Genomic DNA, 18,698 nt, shown 5'->3' with positions numbered 1-18,698 from the left:
TACAGCGCTTTGGATCAGGTGTTTGATACAGACTCAATTATTCAATCTGGTGCTGGCAAATAGAATCGAGCGAATCAATGCAAAGGTATAGAGCACATTTTTCTCTGTTCTATGGGAAATTTGCAGGCATTTGTGCAGCAGCTGCCTCCGAAAGCAAACCAACTTCCACTTTAACTTAAAACTAACATAACTCACAGCTACAAAACATGACAGGCGAGCAGGCTAACAGGCTTGGGGAGTGATAGGCAGAGTGGGGGGGGGCAAGCAAACTACAAGAGTTGACTCAATGGCTGTGCAACTTATCAATGCTAAAGGGGCATGTTCATGTTGTGCTCAACTTATTTGCTAAAGCATACATACATGCCGGGCCGTACATACAAGTACATGCACTGGAAAGACAGAGGGAATACTTGTATACATATATCTCCCCTCTATACATATATACGCACTTATATAGCTAGTACATGTACGTGTAAGTAGTTGTGCAAACACACATATGCATGGCTGCTCATTCATTCAAAGTTCTAATGTAAAACCCATTTTTCCTTGGTTTCCTTGCAGGTTTTCTCGTTGACAAATTTGGCAAATATAAACCTGTAGTTGTGATGAGTTTGCTTTTGAATGCAATTTTCCATCATTCGCTGCTCTTTATACCCCAGCAGGAGATACCGGGCGTGGTGCCATCGGCTTTTGTGATGCGGCATCCGGATAGCGGCGACATTGAGGTAAAAACTTTGTTATGCTTGTAAAAACTTGTGGCATTCCACCTTAATTACATCGATGCATTTGCCATTTCACACACAAACACACCCACACACACACACGCTATTTTAATCGCAATTGCAATTGCATTAAGTAAGTAATCGATATTGTAGCAAAGTTAAATGCACTTAACGTTCTTTAAATGGGATTAAGGGCAACCGCTTACATCGCACAAGTGTCGCCATTCATTAGTCCAATGCGGAATGGGGGCTCTATATTCGTAGAACAAGAAGTTTCCAACCACCCATCCACCCCACAAACAGCAGCTAATTAGTATTGATGTATTGAGGCCAGTAACCGATAGCCCTGCTCCTGTTCCATGTAAGATGTTGACATGACAACCATGTTAGCTGCCAGCTGGCATTCTCTTCAGCCTCCAGCCAATCCCTTAACAAAAACCACATGCATGCGCATTATCTGCACAAAAAGGAAAAAAATAATCCCACATAGTTGGGGGCCTGCTGGGGGCACAGTCGGCTGGCGATGCTGTGCTGCATTTACGGCTTGATGTTTAGTTAAAAGCTAAAAATGATGCGGCCCTGAATGCGTTGCCAACGGTTACGGTAAATGGTAGCTGTTGGTGTTCTTGTTGTTGCTGCCACTGCCACTGCCACTGCTGCTGCGCTTTTATGCCACATTCACCAGGCTCTGCCTTATGTGGTTTTTGTGTGCTATCAGGTAGGCACAGTGGCGGCCACTTGACTGTTGCCCTTTCCTCAATTGAGGCTTATAGTAGAATGTAAGAGAGCATATATTTGCAATTCAGAATTAACAACTGTTCGCGACTCACGATGATGCCACTACACGACTCTTTAACGACACCTCAGTGTTCGCTGCTCTTAGCTGCTGCCAGTTCTGCCAACCAAGGTCATTTAAATAATGCAGGATGTACGTACAAATGTAGATCCTCGTATGTTTATAAAAATCTAAAAGGATTAATTCGTTACAATTCAGTCCTGAATGCTATTTTTGAATTCTTTCTAATACTTTATAGTGCATGATACAATTATTTTCTAGAGATAATTAGTGAGCCATTTTATTCGTAAGTGCTTGTAATTAAGGACATATATATATATATATATATATATATATATATATAGATATATATATATATATATATATATATATATATATATATATATATATATATATATATATATATATCTATATATATATATATATATATCTATATATCTATATCTATCTATATATATATATATATATATATATATATATATTTGATATGTTTATATTTTATATATGTTTATATTTTACACTCTCTACAACAATTGTCTTATATACTTCGCTATTAGGTCTGACTATTCTCTCATTGAATATCTTGACTCATAAGTCCGTTAAGCGCTCAATTGTTCTAAATAAATTAAATAAAGGAATTGTGCAATTGCTCTTAAATTCTTTGAACTTCGACTTATATTTTAAATTCTCAATACTAGACTTCTGCATTAAAGTTACTTAGTTACTTACTTACTATTTCCTTACATGGGAATAACAATAGGAATATTCTGATGGTATAGCTCTGCTAGAAGCACTCAGAAGTGTACCTATTTGCATGACCTCAACTGTCTAATACGCATACATCAACACATTACACATATTTGCTTCTACATGTGTACAAAGTTGTGGCCAACTACCTTCACATGGCAGCTGTTGCACTTGCTCGGCAGTTTTAATGCGGTTCTTGTAACATCGTAGACAACTTTTTGGGCAAAGTTAAATGCACTAACATTAGAGGGAATATGGATGAGAGAGAGACTCGCACTGCTACACTGCAGTGTTTTTAAATTAACTGTTGGGAAATAGTGATTTTATGCATTTATAGTATGTACTTTATATTTATGTACCTGGCTAAATGCAAACAATCTTCAGCAAACAATTGTGATTACTATTCTGGGAATGATTATTATTTCAAGCTGAATCGGCAGGAATGCATTTGCAGTTAGGGCGGCCCCTTTTGATCCAAGGACAGCAAAGCTCAAACATTCGTCGGTCCTTTTCTATTAGAGCAGGTATACAGTGGCTGTTTAGAGATAGACTTCAAAAGGCTAGCTCAACAGAAAATTCAAATAGAGGCACTGATATAAGAAGAGTATGGTTGTAATGTATGTACTAATAATTCGTTAACGCAAATTGTTAATCATTTTAATTGTAGATCTACATCTGGCAGTTATTTTTTATAAAGCCTACAAGTAGACGATATATATTACGTATACGTAATATAGACAGTTGATTGTATTGAATTGTATTGAAAATAATGGTAATTATGTTTTGGACCTTCCCTCTTTTTTTATGGTAGTTGCGAGTATATTTTGAATAATAATAAATTATTTTAAATATTAATCGCAAATTATGTCAAATTATAAATAGTATAAGTTAACTAACAATGTCACAGAAAAGGACTCTTCACCAAGATAATATGTAAAATCTATTCAATGCTTTTGTGTATTTTCTTCTTCATTTTTAAGTTTAAATATTTTTTAATTTAATATTTTCTGCCTTTGTCGTTGGCATTGCTTTCCTTAGTTCATTGCTTCTAGCTAAATACGTAGCTTAAAAGTAAATAATACCTATTTGTAAATTTCGAGCCGTTTTCAAGCTTTTCTATTTTATGAAAGTTTTTTCAAAAATATTATTGAACAATTTTAGTTAGCCATATACTTCGCATTGTTTACTAGTCAGGAGTAGCTTGGGATTAACTTTGAATAAACAATTAGATTTAGAATGGACTATTACTTTTTTTTAGTTGGAAATATGTGTTGTCTGAGCAGATGTTTCGCTTTTTCGTCACAACTTAGATTTATGAGACAAGTGCGAGTAAAGTAAACAACAGAATGTTGATCTCTGGCCCGACTTCTTACTTCAACAAACATTTACTTAAGCATGTGCGTCGTCGGCAAATATCACTCTGACATCGCTTCATAGATAACGCCGAAAAACGAAATTAAAGAGGGGACTGGCTGAGCCCATTCGCAAATAATGAGAGCGTATTTGCCAAAGAATAAGACAACGTAGATCTAAATAAACAACAGAGCTCCAGTCTATGGTTTTGCTTTAAATGCCAAGTTTTTGGAGGAAGTCGTTTGTTTTTTTTTTAAGACCTGCTCTGACGCTTTAGCTTTAAAGTCTTTGCTGCTGAGGGTAAATAAAAACATGTTGGCTAGAAATGTGACAAGATTTCTTTGCTGTCACCCCATCCTCGTTGCAAGTTCCGACAAAAAGCTTAAATGCAGCCACGACTATCGCTTGGTCTCTGATTCGCTTTTTCTGCAACCACTGGCTCAGTGGCTTTTGGCGCGGTTGCCATGCGGACGAAAACGGCGATGATGATGAACAAGAAGATGCTGTTGGGAATGCTGCACAAATATTCACAAACACAAAAGGGAACTCGAACATAAAAGCCGGCTTTTATTTAAGGCGCCATAATGTTGCCACATGCAACACACAGCCAGCGAGATAGAGATAGAAAGAGAGAGAGAGAGAGAGTGAGAGGGAGGGAGGGAAAGAGGCATTCAAACACTCAAACCAACAATCATAAAACGCATACAAAGCCAAACAAGTGAGCTGTTGAATTGGTGGCTGTGCCTGTCATTTAGAGTGATGTGGAATTGGTTCCATTCACTGGAATGAACTACAAAGAGCAGCTTATTCAAGCATTATATAATAATAATAAGTATAGTAAGGCGTCTTCCGATCTCAATGAGTGAGCAGAGACTTTGAAAAGTTCTCAGTGTATGATTTACTTTGGAGGTTGAACAGAAAGATACACTGCAGATATAAATGAAGACTGAAGCTGTATGATAAATATTTAGATTATAGAAAAGAATAGAACTGGGACTTTTATGATAGCAAGAGATTTCACATATTTAGAATTTTAAATTTTAAATGAAGACCAAATTTGTTTCTTAGTTAAATAAATCAGCAACGGCAATTTAAATTAATCTTTTATTAGAATTAATTATTGGCCTTTTAATTTATTATCTGCAGAGAAAAAATACAAAAAGAGATAATCTTCCACCCAGTAGGGGACGTTTTTGAATCAGTTGAGTTGTCAGAGAAGATGAGTCTTTAGAGAAGAACACGAGAGTTGGGTATTTCTTTAGGAGAAGAGCTAACTAATTTCTTGTTGTCCTGCAAAGAACTAAGAAATCTATTAAAAATACCACAGAATTCAACACCCTTGATAATGAAGGATGGAAGAGTAATATGAAGAAGTCTGATTGAGTGGAGTGGCAGTAGGGTTTGATGTGAACTTAAAGAGATACAAGAATTTAGTCATTGGTGCCGTAGGAATTCATTCAGACATTGCTTCGATTTGCTGAAAAGAGCAGTGACAATAATAATATTTGTTTTCAGGTATAAAATTGGTTAAGTAAAACATTTGGCAAATCATAATAACATAAAGAATTATTTTAGTTCAAGAAAGTTCTTTATCGAATTTAAATCGGTGGATCTGTTGAGCTGCGGAATTCTGTATGGCTATTTAGAAATTAAATCGGCAAACTTAAAAGCTAATGCTTGGCAAATAAATAATAATTTAATCTATAATTATGTATACTCATTACAATAATAATGTTGGTTTTTAGATATAAAATTGGTTAAATAATATAGTAAGTAAACGATTTGTCAAATCATAATAACATAAAGAATTCTTTTAGTTCAAGAAAGTTCTTTATCGAATTTAAATCGGTGAATCTGTTGATCTGTGGGATTTTATTTAGTTTATTTTTATTTAGTAATCAAATCTGCCAACTTAAAAGTGAAGGTTTAGCAAATAAGTAATAGTTTACAATGAGTTCATTTATTAATTAATTTTCCATAAATTGCTGCACTTAAAAGTACATTTAAGAGCACATATTAAAAGGGAATACTCTTTCCATTTACTTGCTGGCGAACCAGTTCATTTAGTTCCTTAGAACGTGCAGCGCTGCTGCCCAAATGTGCGTACAAGTGTGTGTGTGTGTGTGTGTGGTAAGTGTATTAGTGTGTGTGTTGAGTGGTGCTTTAATGCGTGGCACGGCGCCATTCAGAGAGGCGCCATAGTTGGGAATCTGATTGTGCTTGTGTGTGCGTTCTACTTGCTGCAAATTGCTGTGCGCCCAGCAGCATGCCACACGGTGGCACACACACAAACGCGATTTGCAAACACACACGGCGCGGCAGCGGTTCACATGCCCGTATAAATGGGGGACATGGCTGCCGCGAAGGCAAATAAGCAATTACATAGTATACGCAATATATGTGTGCTTGATTGCTCTTTAAATGTGTGCGTGAGTGAGTGTTGGTGTTGGTGTGTGTGTGCGTGTTTGTTTGTGTGTGCGTGCTTTGGCAGCCATAAATGTTGTTAAAATATTGAGCATACATAATTCGGGTGTTGCTCCTGGTGTTGGTCCACACTCCCACGAGTGTATTGGTATCTGTGTGCGTGTGTGTGTGTGTGTTTGTGTGTGCTTGTGTATTTATGTTATATGTGCTTTTTTTCTGCGCACATCTGGGCACCCTGTACGCGCTGTCCTGCAGATTTTGCGTGATTTTTGGCAATGCCTTTTATATGTTCAGCAAAATTGTTTCATTCTGCTTCTACATCTGCACTTCCTTTCCTGTTTACTGAAAATACTACAATCGCGTATATCTGTACACATGTACAAATATATATAGATATGCATAAATTTGTGTCATGTAAAATCAAGCAAATAAAAAATCAAGCAAATATCCGTCACATGGGAGGAGACAAAAAATAAATTTGGGTATGAGCTGCATTCGTGACGTTCGCTCTCTTTTTTTTATGCAATTCATGTATTTTATGCTTATGAGCAGAGAGTCCTCTTCCTCGTCCTTGTCATCATTACTGTCGTTTTCATTCTGTTCCTGCATCTGTTATAAAAATTTTAGTGCTCGAATGTCATTGAAATGCCAGCACATGTGCTGCTCTCATGGGTCGAGAACCTTATAAAACTGGTCAGCAAATACAGATGTGTGAGCAACGACAAAGAGCCCTCGGTCACTGTTGAAGTGCTCGCACAGTGGTGTGGAATACTGCGTTCATTTGTGCATATATACATCTTAACTTGATTCTTAGTATTTAGAGATGTTGGGACTTTAGTCGGGCGCTTCTAATTTGTAGCAAAATGTTGCAGCTTTATGTTTTCCTTTTTTTTTCAACAGTTATTTATATTTTTTAAAGAAGATTTCTAGACCATTCGACGATTCCAACAATTTTTGAGGGCCGCCCCTTTTTCATTTAGTTAGCTATGTAGAAAGTATCTAGTGTTGATATTAATATGACTTCTTATGGCTGTTGTTGTTTTCAGGAGATATACAAAAAGTTGTTGACCTTATTCCTCTGGCCTCTGTTTTGCAATTTATTTGCTTTTAGCGCGTTTATCAGGAGCTCCGAATTTATTTATTTATAGGCCTTATCCTAGCGTTACAAGTATTGGATTACTTTTTAATTATTCTGCTAGTCATTGCAAATTAATTTAAATTTTGTTTACATTAGCAATCGTGGTCGTCTGGTTCCTGTTTCTTTCTAATTGCACTTGTTGAGACACTTTTAATTAATAGTAGTGGACATATTTTCTTGTCTTGGTTATCTGTTTCCCTTATGTGTAAATTAAATTACATCTTCTTTGAGAATAATTTATCTTTTTTTAAGCCTGTCCAGCTTAGGTTAAGTTAAAGTTTTTGTTATAGCTAGCCCAGTCAACTTTTGATCGACTTGATCGTGCACATTAAATTATAAATAATATTTCCATGCCCTTCTTTTATCTTTCCTTTGTCTAAAGGTGGAAAGAGCTAAGCAGCTAAGCACTGTCGAAATCATTGCATCACCACACATAATACCAATCGATGTATTTACAACTACTATATAAAGCAATCTTGTAGTTGCCAGCAGTCGCACCTTGGCAGCAAACAAATTGCAGCAGTGGCAGGCAAAAGCACTCACTATACAGTTTTACATAAATCGAATTATGGACAGACACACACGGACAGAGACAAACTATGCATGGAGAAAATCTCTGAATAGTTGACTCCATGTTAGTGATAAAGCAGAGCCGTTGTGCCAAAGGTATACAAGTATTATGCTAAAAACCCGGGCCAATGGCACTTGGTACTGAATGGAAACTAGAAAATGGTAGCAGCTTGACAGCTAACAAGCGGCGTGAGTGCGGCGGACACATTACTGCGCCGAGAATGTAAGAGCTACAAGACACAGAACTAAATAACAACAACAACAACAACAACAACAACAACAATAGAGGACAGGACATGCGCCTCACACTCGAGTGCAGGGAAACTTCTAAACAGGGTGGCGATGCCGAAAAATCCACTTAAATTCAAGTGCATGTGTGTGTGTGAGAGTGTGAGTGTCTTCTTCTTCTTCTGCGCTACTCGTATGTGTGTGCGCACGTACATTTATCTTTGTGTCGTTTTGCAGCACTTAAGCCACACTAAAAACACGCACAACACCAACACCAACACAAACACAGATACAGATACAAATACAAATACAAACATAAGTACAACTAAGAGCAGCCCAACAACAACAAGGCGGCACATTAAAATCATGTCAGCGTAAGAGCAGGAACATTTTTAGGGAGCTTGCCAGGACATTGCCGTAACTGTAATGAAACGCAATGGTCATGCCAATGGCCCAGTCGACATGGCATGCTTCATTTCTTGCTTGGCGCAAAAGTATCTCCCAGATACACATCCACATACAGTAGCAATCGCTAAAGGCAAGCAATTTGTTTATATTTGATTTGAGAAATATGCAATAGGAATGAAGGGGCTTTAAAGGCAGTCTGCTGTCTGCAGATATCGCATCTAATTATATGCATGGGCTCTGCAGAGAGCCCAATGCTCTTCCCAATGGCAATGAAAGACAGAACACAGTTAGTGAGTGTCCACTGTAGAGGGAATCAAGCTACGTATATTGAATTTGTATTTGTATTTATGATGTGCACATAAAATACAATAACACCATTAAAATAGCTGCAGCAACCCACCCAGAAACGCATCTTATAGATACATTTAAGCTACGTTCTGGTTGTCCTTGCCATTTAACTGCCACTGACTGCTGCTACGGCTGTTGTCGTCTGCGGTTGTTGTGGCTGCTTGTGGCTCACTATTTTATGCTATTATAGTTGAGTTCGGTATGCTGGCGGGCATAAATTTATTTGCAGTTCGCCACGTCCGCCTGTGCGCTTCTTATGCTCTTCACTTACCGGCGGCGACGGTGCCGGGGATGGGGACGGGGACTACGGAAATTACCATTTTATTATTGCAGGCGACTACGTGGCAGCAACATAGCCACACCCCTGCCAGCCCCCCAGCTTGCTTTATTGAATTCGCATTAAAATTGGTAATGGATATCCACAAATGCCATACACACACGTCCATACATAGATGCTCACATATGTATTCGAGTACACTCGTATGTTTGTGTGTGTTTGCGGATTCTGCAGCTTGTTGGACGCATTAAGTCACAATCACGAATTGGAAATGCGCAGGCATAAATGGTCAGCACGGTCTCTGCACTGTTTCATTGGATTGTTTCGCTCCGAACAGACCCCATCCTTCCTCATCCACGCACACGTACTATATATAGTAAATGGCAACAGTTATTTATGGTCGGCCTTATGCACTGGGATTAAGTTCAAATATGAGGCTTATGATAGGCTAAGTGCCACTTGGGCAGCATTGAAATTGATGAGCGAACAGCTGTGGTTGAGCAGCAAATAAATAAAAAGGATGCTCATCATGCCATAAAAATTCCAATACACGAAAAAAAAGAACCTGCAAATTAAGCGAATATAGCTTTTAAAGGTACAAAGGAATGTATTGTAGTAAGTAGGGTATTTATTAATTATTATTATTTATTTATTATTAATTCCTAGTGCGACAAGAAAGATTCTTATAAATAAATGCACTAGTCACAAAAATTAAATTTCCTTAGATATTAAAATTTAAGTGATTTGATTAGCTTAATTTTGTTTTACAGAGATTAGAGATTAGAAACCAAGCACCTATTTTCGCATAAGATCAATGGCTTTTTTACACGCTTGTTTCTGGAACCAATCTACCGTGGAAAAACAAAATTAGGTGTAATTATTTATGCTACAGAATTTAATGTAGCTATGTAGCTAGCGTAAATGTATTATGGTATTATCAGTATTGGAGCTCGGTTCATATTGCTATAAAAAAAAGGGAGAATGCTTTGAACCCGATATTCTGCACCCAAACCGAGCCTATAGCAGTAGCAAAAAAGAACAAGGAGGCCACAAATAACCGTAGTACTGGCAGTAGAAATTGTTTGGCTTATAACTTTTCTTAGAATTTACCGATTTGAATGAAGAATTATAGATAACAATTTATAGATTCAGGAGGGGGGAAATCATCTTAAATTAAACTCTTTTAGCCTAAGGACAGGGGAGTCTATATATTTACCCTTCCCGACATGTCTACATCGATATCCCTCATCATACCTTATGCTTTCTTCTGTCAGTTAAACATTTTAGACAATCCTAATGCACCCCTTTTTACAGGGTATACAAATATAGACAGACATGAATTGTGTGCTGTTTTAACTTTATTGTTAAATGGATTGTTGTGCGTGTTTCTCAGCATAGATTGTTCAGTTTGCGTAAAGCTTTTGTATTGATTGGTGTTCCGAAGAATGTTGAAGGACGAAGAATGAATAAAACTGAATTGGCTTGAAGCATACAAGTATGTAGTCCTTATGGAGGAAGCTCGGTTGAAACTGCTCAAGTGTAAATCAAATTTAGAAACAAAAGAAAGTAGATTGATTTAAGAAATTGATTCAAGCATCAGCCAGATCCTTTTGTGGTAGAATTGTGGTATCTCCGTCATGCTCGAATATAACTGTGCGGTCTTCAGTCGCGGTCTCATCCAGATCAGCGAAAACTGCGCTTCCCGTAGAGCTGCCATCGCCATCACGATCACGATCACGATCACCATCGGCTCCGCTCTCTGTACCATCGTTGGCCGTGCGCACACTCTCATTATCGGAGCTGTCGGTTCTAGAGCCTTGGGCCGATTCCCAGTACTGCTGTACAGAGTTGTCCTTTGCTTGCAGCACATGCCCGGCGACCGGGAAATGGTCCTCAAGAACTATTCGCCACTCTTTCACATAAAACGCGGGGTCGAGGAAGTCTACCGCTGCCGTCCGCATTAAATAGGGCACTAGCTCGGTGCCAGTGAGCAGTTCGTGGACGCCTCCCGGTCCAAAGTCTGCCGGGGCAGAGGACACATCGTAGATGGTGCCCTGCAAAGCGATCAAATAGGATCCATCTTTGCGACGAGAGCTGTAGCGTGCGAGCATCTTCTCGGTCAACCGCAAATTGCGGAGCGGCGGCTTCACCTTCACCTCAGCCGGGTTCTCAAAGTCCTCAATGTCGTAGGTGGGATACTCGGGCCGACTGCGCGAATAGATGGCGTAGCCCAACACGCAGGACAGCGCAACGATGGCGAATGGCGAAAAGCAGACTTCGCGCAGAGTCATGATCCAGGTTTTGCCTGGAAGTGAAGACATTGTTTTTCAAAATTTGTTCAAACTTTTTCAAAACTTTTTCAACTTTTTTCAGCTCTTTTAAACTTTTTTAAGCTGTTGAAGAATTTTCGGAGATTTTTTTAGTTTTCTAATTTTTAATCTTCACCCAACACGCTCTACTAAAGTAATGAATAGTTTTGTAAGTTCGAGCTAGAAGCTATTTCCAATACTTACTGCGATTTAGGGAATTTGAATTTAAAAACAAATTTTGTAGTAGATTTCCCTACAAACCGAGTCTAGTTTTTTCGTCCCTAAATTGAGATCTGGTTTTTCTGTATAAAGGACATTGAAGGTGATGTTTTGAGTGTCCAGGATATAGCAAATAAGTTTCTGCTGATCTTCTTCTTCACTTTAGAAATATATAAAGAAAATGCCATACATACATATGTGTATTGTCTCGCTTGTTATTTGTTGTATTTCTTACAAATAAATATAAATAATATACCTATATTAAAACGATTTTCTGCATATATGTGTATAGCTTATAAAAATATAAACTAAAGAATTTCCTTATCTACAGTAGCATATATTTTCAGGGTGTGGTATTTCTGTATAAAGGACATTGAAGGTGATGTTTTGAGTGTCAAGGATGTAGCAAATAAGTTTCTGCTGATCTTCTTCTTCACTTTAGAAATATATAAAGAAAATATCATACATACATATGTGTATTGTCTCGCTTGTTATTTGTTGTATTTCTTACAAATAAATATAAATAATATACCTATATTAAAACGATTTTCTGCATATATGTGTATAGCTTATAAGAATATAAAGAAGTAAAAATTGGCATATCTACGAGTAGCATATATTTTACAATACATAGCAACCTGCTGTCGAAGTAAAGATTGTTTTTCTTGCGCCTTGTTTCATGGCTTTATGTTGAATAAATCGATTGGATATTTTGTTTTCTAGGTCTGGTGGTCGCCCTGTCCGAGTCGCGAGTGCCCCGAGGAGCCCGAGCTTGAATTGGCCGTGCATCAGTGCGTCGACTATTGTTTGCTGCAGGAACAAGTTAATCCGAAACTTTACACCGCTTTGCCGACAACCGAGAAACACACAACAACAACATCCACAACAACCACAGCACGTCCTACGACTACCACATCCACAATCAGCAGTACATTGGCAACAGCGGTGGTGACCTCACCGCCCCCGCCGACAACAACAACCATGGGTAGCAGCACAACAACAACAACAACGACAACAACGGCGGGGACTACAACATCATCGCCAGTATCATCATTACCAGCATTATTCGCAACGCAAACGAGAAGCAGATACCAAAATGTACTTAATATGTCATCGACCATGTTCCCACCATTGGAGAACATTTCAGCAATGTCCTTACAGCTTGCCACCTCCTCCCCCACATCATCGTCAGCTGAATTGTCAGCCATGTCCATGCAGGGATTGAATTGTAAGTATGTCGGGCCGGCTCCTTGCACCCCCTCCCCATCCCCATCTTCTCTTACAATACTACATTATTACTGGCATTTTGCTTTCCGCTCTTGTTGTTGCCTGTTAGCCGATAGTTTTCTTGTCAAGTTCATTATGTGAATGCATACTCGTGGCAGCAGTATCTGGAAGTGCCCCAACCTCTCACCATAAACCCTATGGCTTTACACACTTCTAGTGTTGTTTTCTTTTTTTCTTTTTTTTCCTTTGCTCTTTGTTTAGTTCTACTATATCCTTTCATTGGCATGTGTGTGTGCTTTTTCCTTTTATTAGTTTGCGTTTGCTGCGTCTTTTCAGCTGCACTGCAGAACTTGATCCATAAAAGCCAAAGAGCGAAGTTGGCTGCCTGGCCAGCTCGCATTCGATGACTGGATATAAAAGTAATTCAGACTGTTGTGGTCGCTGTATACGATGCGTATTATTATTATTATTAGTATTAAAGCTTCATTTGCTAACTTGGCGGCAGCTTCAGTCAGTATTTAATTGAATGCAATGTCACGCTTAAGGACAATGTGGCTTGATTGAAGGCAGAGGGTTTTGGATTAGCATAGAAGGATAACTTTCATGCTTTCGTTGAAATGAGAATCAAGCAAGCAATTCTTGGTAAAAAAAAAACCAAAGCTACTTTAACCAAATGGATTTGTTTGTAATAATTGGCTTCATCGACCCACTTCAGACTTTCTTCAACCGATTGCCCAGAATCACCCTCGTTGGAATGAGAAGCTGCTGCTTTTTCGACAACTAACTATTTAATATTGCAGAGCAATTCTTGCTAAAAGAAACCAATAGAGCTTCTTTAACCAAATGGATTAGCTTGTAATAATTGGCTTCATCGAGCCACTTCTGGTGACCGACTTTCTTCAACCGATTGCCCAGAATCACACTTTTAATTATATTTTCAAGGCTTCAGAGCCGAACCACTCTTTGAAAATGTCTTTCTAACTCACAATTCAGCTTAGTCGAGCACTTTTTTTTATAATTCTGAACGGTTTTATTTGGTAGCCCGATGTTTTCCCGTTTTGTTTGTGTGATATTTCTGCTTAGAGTGAATCTCTATTCAGACTGGGTTTATCCTTCCATTTGGAGTTTGAAAATATTCACAAAGTAATTGCATTCTAGCTCAACAGCATGGGTTTATTTTCCTCAAATAATTGTTTAAAGCTTTAAACGAAGCTCGACAAGTTCCAGTTTTTAAACTGTATTTCATTTATTTTTTTTGCGCAATTATTGTTTCATCTCTGGGCTTGAGGTAAGTAATTTGTAGGCATACATGTTTTCGCTCTATTTTAAGAGCCTCATGCTAATTTCCTGCCACAAACTGCCAACAAAATGCGTAACTCATAATGTTGGCTCGCCTTAGAATAACAACCTCAGGGCTTAACGCTGTACTTTTGACACTTGAACAAATGCAATTTGGACATGTAGTTGGTAGAATGTAGAATGTGCAACGGCCCAACAAAAACGAATACAAACAAAGAACTAAAACAACAACAACAACAACAGCAACAACAGGATGTAGGCTATGCACGAGTTTTGTGCTTGGAGCGCCTGGGGCTAAAGCAATTTGCCTGTCTGTCGCCCTGTCTGTCGCTCTGTCTGTCTTGCTGTCTGTCAGCTTATGTGATAAACTCTCTGCTCTATATGCATTGCAGTGTCCACGGACCGGACAAGTGCCAGTCAGGAGCCGACAGTTAGTAGCTGGGTGCATTCCGAGAATGCCGATTCCACCTACTTTATGCTGCAAATGCATCCTGATCTGGCTGATCCCACCGAACAACTGGGCATGGAAATCGAACAGGACGACAACGAGACTGTCACGGACATCAAGCAGCGCTTTGGCGAGAAACGTTTGTGGCAAATGCAAATCAATGTGACTGATTTGGAGGAGCTGGACCTGCGTTGCGGCGGACTGGTGAGACGGACGAACATTTCCTATGTGAGCAGCGATGCCGTGCGTTGCATGATGCAGCGTTGCACGTTCGTGATGAACGCCCCAGAGATATGTCCGCCGGACTACAAGGAGACAGATGATACAATCTTCTGGATATACTTTTTGCTCAGGTAAGTAGCAATTAAGCTTTCTAGTTTTACAAATTTCTACCTTTCTTTGCCACTTCTTTGCGCAGATTTTTGGCCACAACCATGTTATCGGCCGGCGTGACTATAATGGATCCCATAGCCCTAACCATGATTGAGAAATTTGGTGGGGACTTTGGACGAGAGCGTCTCTTCTCCAGCATCGGCATGGCTATTTTCTCGCCCATCACGGGCATCATGATTGACTATTCGTCGCGTGGCCTCGGCTATACGGACTACTCAGCTGCCTTCTACACTTACGATGTGCTTCTGGTCATATCCACGATGTCTGTGCTGATGATGCCGTTGGGCGAGAAGCTGCCAGCCGATAATGTGTTTAGGGATTTGTGGAATCTATTGAAAATGCCGCATGTGATTGCCTTTATCATATTTCTATTTGTTTTGGGCAATTTCTGGGGCTTCATTGAGAGCTTTCTGTTCCTCTATCTCAAGGAGCTGGGCGCGCCCAACTATCTGCTGGGTAAGTCATAAGCAATCAGCAATATATTTAGTCATCTTTTTTATGGAATTGGTCCATCGCATCCATCGGTAGGCATCACAATCACCGTCGGCACCGTGAGCAGCATACCGTTCCTGTATGGCGCCGAGAAAATCACACGCATTTTTGGACACGTTAATTTGATTATTATTGCGTTCTTCTCGCATGCTGGTCGCCTGGTGGGCTATTCATTCATCGAGTAAGTGTTATCCTTATGCCAGACATGTGCCACTAATGTCATTTGGTGCGTGCTCCTCTCTCCTTCTCTATCTCTGCATTAGGAACGCCTGGTGGTGCTTTCCCTTCGAGGCGATGGAGTCTCTCTCCTGCCACCTCATGTGGGTGGCAGCTGCCACTTATTGCTCCATATTGGCGCCAAAAAGTCTATTGGCCACTCTGATTGGTGTGCTGGGCATGGCCCATTTCAGCTTGGGTGAGTAAAAAATTATAAATGAGCTGCGGCGTTGCTAAAAAGGAAATGCCAATAGAATTAAAGGACGATTTTGGATAAAGAAATTGTTAGCTGTTTTAATGTATTTAATGAAAGAATTGTTCAGAGGGCAGGCTATTTGAGAAGCTAAAACGTTTACTATTATATGAGTGGATTATTATCATGCTGTTTCGAGATATTGTAGATATTATTGCATCTGAAGAAATGCCATAAAAGCAGGCACTTCATAGAATATTTTTTCATTTTTTTATATATGTATTTAATAAATCTACAAGTAGTGCTGTCGATACATTCTATTACAATTACAATTATTACAATATATATTACTATCTTATATATATATATTACAATATTAAAAATTAAAATGAAGATGTGTTCTATGCCAATTATTATAATATATATTACTATCTTATATATATATTATAATATTAAAAATTAAAATGAAGATGTGTTCTATGCCAATTATTATAATATATATTACCATCTTATATATATTTTAATATTAAAAATTAAAATGAAGATGTGTTCTATTAAAATTATTACAATATTACCATATTATATATATTACAATATTAAAAATTAAAATGAAGATGTTTAAAACAACATTATAATTAAAACTGAAAAGATAAGAAAGCCTTAGAAAAAACTATACGTTCATTAATGCCTCCGACCCGTTGGGGGAATTTTATTTGCCAGTTGGCCAGCTATGTCCCGATTCACAGCCATATGTGGTCAGAGACATTATAGACCTAACAAACCAAACAAATAGTAAGTAGAGGAGGATATTTAATTCTACTCAAGAGCTAATTAAAAAAAGTAAGGAGTAGAAAGAGATTAATTTCTTATCTGTGTGTTCAGAGAGTACTTAAGATATTGAAACCTATATAAACATCATTTGTTCATTCTGTTCGGCAGGTCGCGGCAGTGGCTCCTTTACGGGGGGCCTACTCATCGGACAATTTGGGACGCGCGATGCGTTCCGTTATATGGGCCTGTTGGCCGTAGTGGGTGGCATCGCCTACGGACTGTTACATCTCATTTGGCTGCGGAAATTCGATCACACGACCGAGGACTCGGAGGAGGAGGAGGCTGTGGAGAATGGCGAAACGGATAAATTAACGGAGCCAGCTACGAAGGAGCAGGGCACTTCTATGTCCCTAGAGCGTTTAAGTCTAATGATTAAATACAATCAGATTGGCAGTCTGTCATCGTTGCCGCGCGGCTCGCGGGTGAGTGCTGACATCATGCGGGTTTTAATTGGAAATTCTTTAAAAGCAGTCCGCATTCCTCTCTCCTATTTCTTTCACCGCATTACAGGCGGACATACACGACCATTTGTCAGTGCGCCGTAGCAGCTACAATGTGGAGTCCTTGCGAGGAGTGCCCAAGCACGGCAACATTGGGAGCGCCTCGAAGGTCGACATACTGCGCTCCGCACTCGAAATCAATCACAAGTCCTCGAACAATTCAATGCTGAGCAAAGCCGATAACAAAACGTCAAATCAATCATTGGGTCGCAATCGTGCCGACAGTGCCCCAAAATTAAATCACAGTAATCTGAAGAACATTTCGCAGCCAGCCCTAGAGGGTGTCGTCCTGGAGGTGAGTACTAGAGCTCCTATTTATAAATCCCTCTGTATGTCTGTTGTTTGGATGCGAGTGAATGTGCGTGTGTGCGCGCTTTTGCGGTCTTTCGGAGCCCAACTCGTACAGCATAAATGCTGATTGCTGTCGATTGTTTTGATTTCTGTTTGAAGCGCTCTCTTTGTCGTGTACTCTTCATTTTCTGCTCCTTTCTTTCTTCCTTTTGTAAGAAAATCAAACTGCCGCAGATGTTGCTGCCCCAACAACATTCACGATAGCATATTCAATTCCTTCAATTGTGTTCTCATTGCTGCTGTTGCTGCTGCTGTTGCTATTTCCTGTGGCCGCTGCCGCGATTTTTTTGCTGTCCTGACAACCGGATGTTATGCGCCACTGCATCCGCCTGTGTATTCGGCATTTGTTTCCTTTGTTGACCCAGTCTCCTTTGAACGTCAGCCATTCACTGCCAATCCGAACCGAATCGAGGTTGCCTATTTGTTTGCTAGAAGAACGTAGTATGTGCTGACTTCAGCGCTATTTGTTTGCGCCCCCACTGATGTGTGAAGCACAGTAAAGTGCCTCAAGTTATAGTCCGATTCTAGTTTATTGGATTTTCCTCAAAGACCAGGGGTCGGCGGCCCCATGATTGTATAAAACGCAGAGCCTTAGTTATTTAGCGAACGACGTTTGCCTAAATGCGAATATTCTACTTATATATTCAATAAGAAAATTTGAAAGACAGTTAATTTTAATGAAGTAAGATCTATCCACTATTCATACTTCCTGACTTAGTGAAGCTTGAACTAGTTTTTCCAAAAGTAAATATTATAATTTATTACTTTTTTAATCGAACTTTTTACTTGACGTGGATTTTATAGCATTTTAGTTATAACTCCAATTAATATGAAACAATGCATTGTCTAAAAGAAATGCCATTTTAAAACTTTACCATAAAAAATGGTAAAAAAAAACTTTTAATACATTTTTTTGTTATTTTTAAATTCTTTGCGGCCCACCAAACTAATAAATGAACCCTAATATAATGTTTTTTTTTAGAAAAATATATAAATCACAGTTAAAATATAAAAAATAACTTTTTAAATGTTTTTGCAGTGTCATAAATGTTTATATAAAGAGTCAGTAACCACACATCTTATTGGGAACAAAACCCACAAGTTATTCCTAAAAGAATGTCGTTTTATATAATTTTTAAAAACATTATATCCATAAATAAACTTGATTTATTTCCTATGATAAAGCGGCTCTGTGGAAAAAGATCCGAA

The 18,698-nt window shown here is 38.8% G+C and overlaps 2 protein-coding genes across 4 annotated transcripts in view; one reads left to right on the top strand and one right to left on the bottom strand.

Moving 5' to 3' along the window:
• Positions 1–18,698, top strand: part of LOC115631057 — a 39,436-nt gene that overhangs the window by 13,368 nt on the left and 7,370 nt on the right. For all 3 annotated transcript variants that reach the window (XM_030527694.1, XM_030527693.1, XM_030527695.1), the window contains 8 exons: positions 562–725; positions 12,263–12,767; positions 14,458–14,866; positions 14,932–15,362; positions 15,435–15,579; positions 15,662–15,813; positions 16,747–17,060; positions 17,149–17,433. In XM_030527694.1, coding sequence (XP_030383554.1) covers positions 562–725; positions 12,263–12,767; positions 14,458–14,866; positions 14,932–15,362; positions 15,435–15,579; positions 15,662–15,813; positions 16,747–17,060; positions 17,149–17,433 — 2,405 coding nt within the window. The remainder of the gene's footprint in view (positions 1–561; positions 726–12,262; positions 12,768–14,457; positions 14,867–14,931; positions 15,363–15,434; positions 15,580–15,661; positions 15,814–16,746; positions 17,061–17,148; positions 17,434–18,698) is intronic.
• On the bottom strand, positions 10,352–11,418 carry LOC115631058 (protein vem-1). Its single transcript, XM_030527697.1, has one exon. The coding sequence runs from the start codon at positions 11,330–11,332 to the stop codon at positions 10,601–10,603; it is 732 nt and encodes a 243-aa protein (XP_030383557.1). The 5' UTR covers positions 11,333–11,418; the 3' UTR covers positions 10,352–10,600.

This window comes from Scaptodrosophila lebanonensis, unplaced genomic scaffold (genome assembly GCF_003285725.1).
Source record: "Scaptodrosophila lebanonensis strain 11010-0011.00,11010-0021.00 unplaced genomic scaffold, SlebRS2 tig00001412-arrow-pilon, whole genome shotgun sequence".
NCBI lineage: Eukaryota > Metazoa > Arthropoda > Insecta > Diptera > Drosophilidae > Scaptodrosophila > Scaptodrosophila lebanonensis.
The sequence above is the reverse complement of the archived record's forward strand: the minus strand, read 5'-3'. Positions and strand labels throughout refer to the sequence as shown.

Bases quoted from the DNA above. Each gene is read 5' to 3' on its own strand.
- LOC115631058 (XM_030527697.1), bottom strand. From the start codon at position 11,332: ATGTCTTCACTTCCAGGCAAAACCTGGATCATGACTCTGCGCGAAGTC.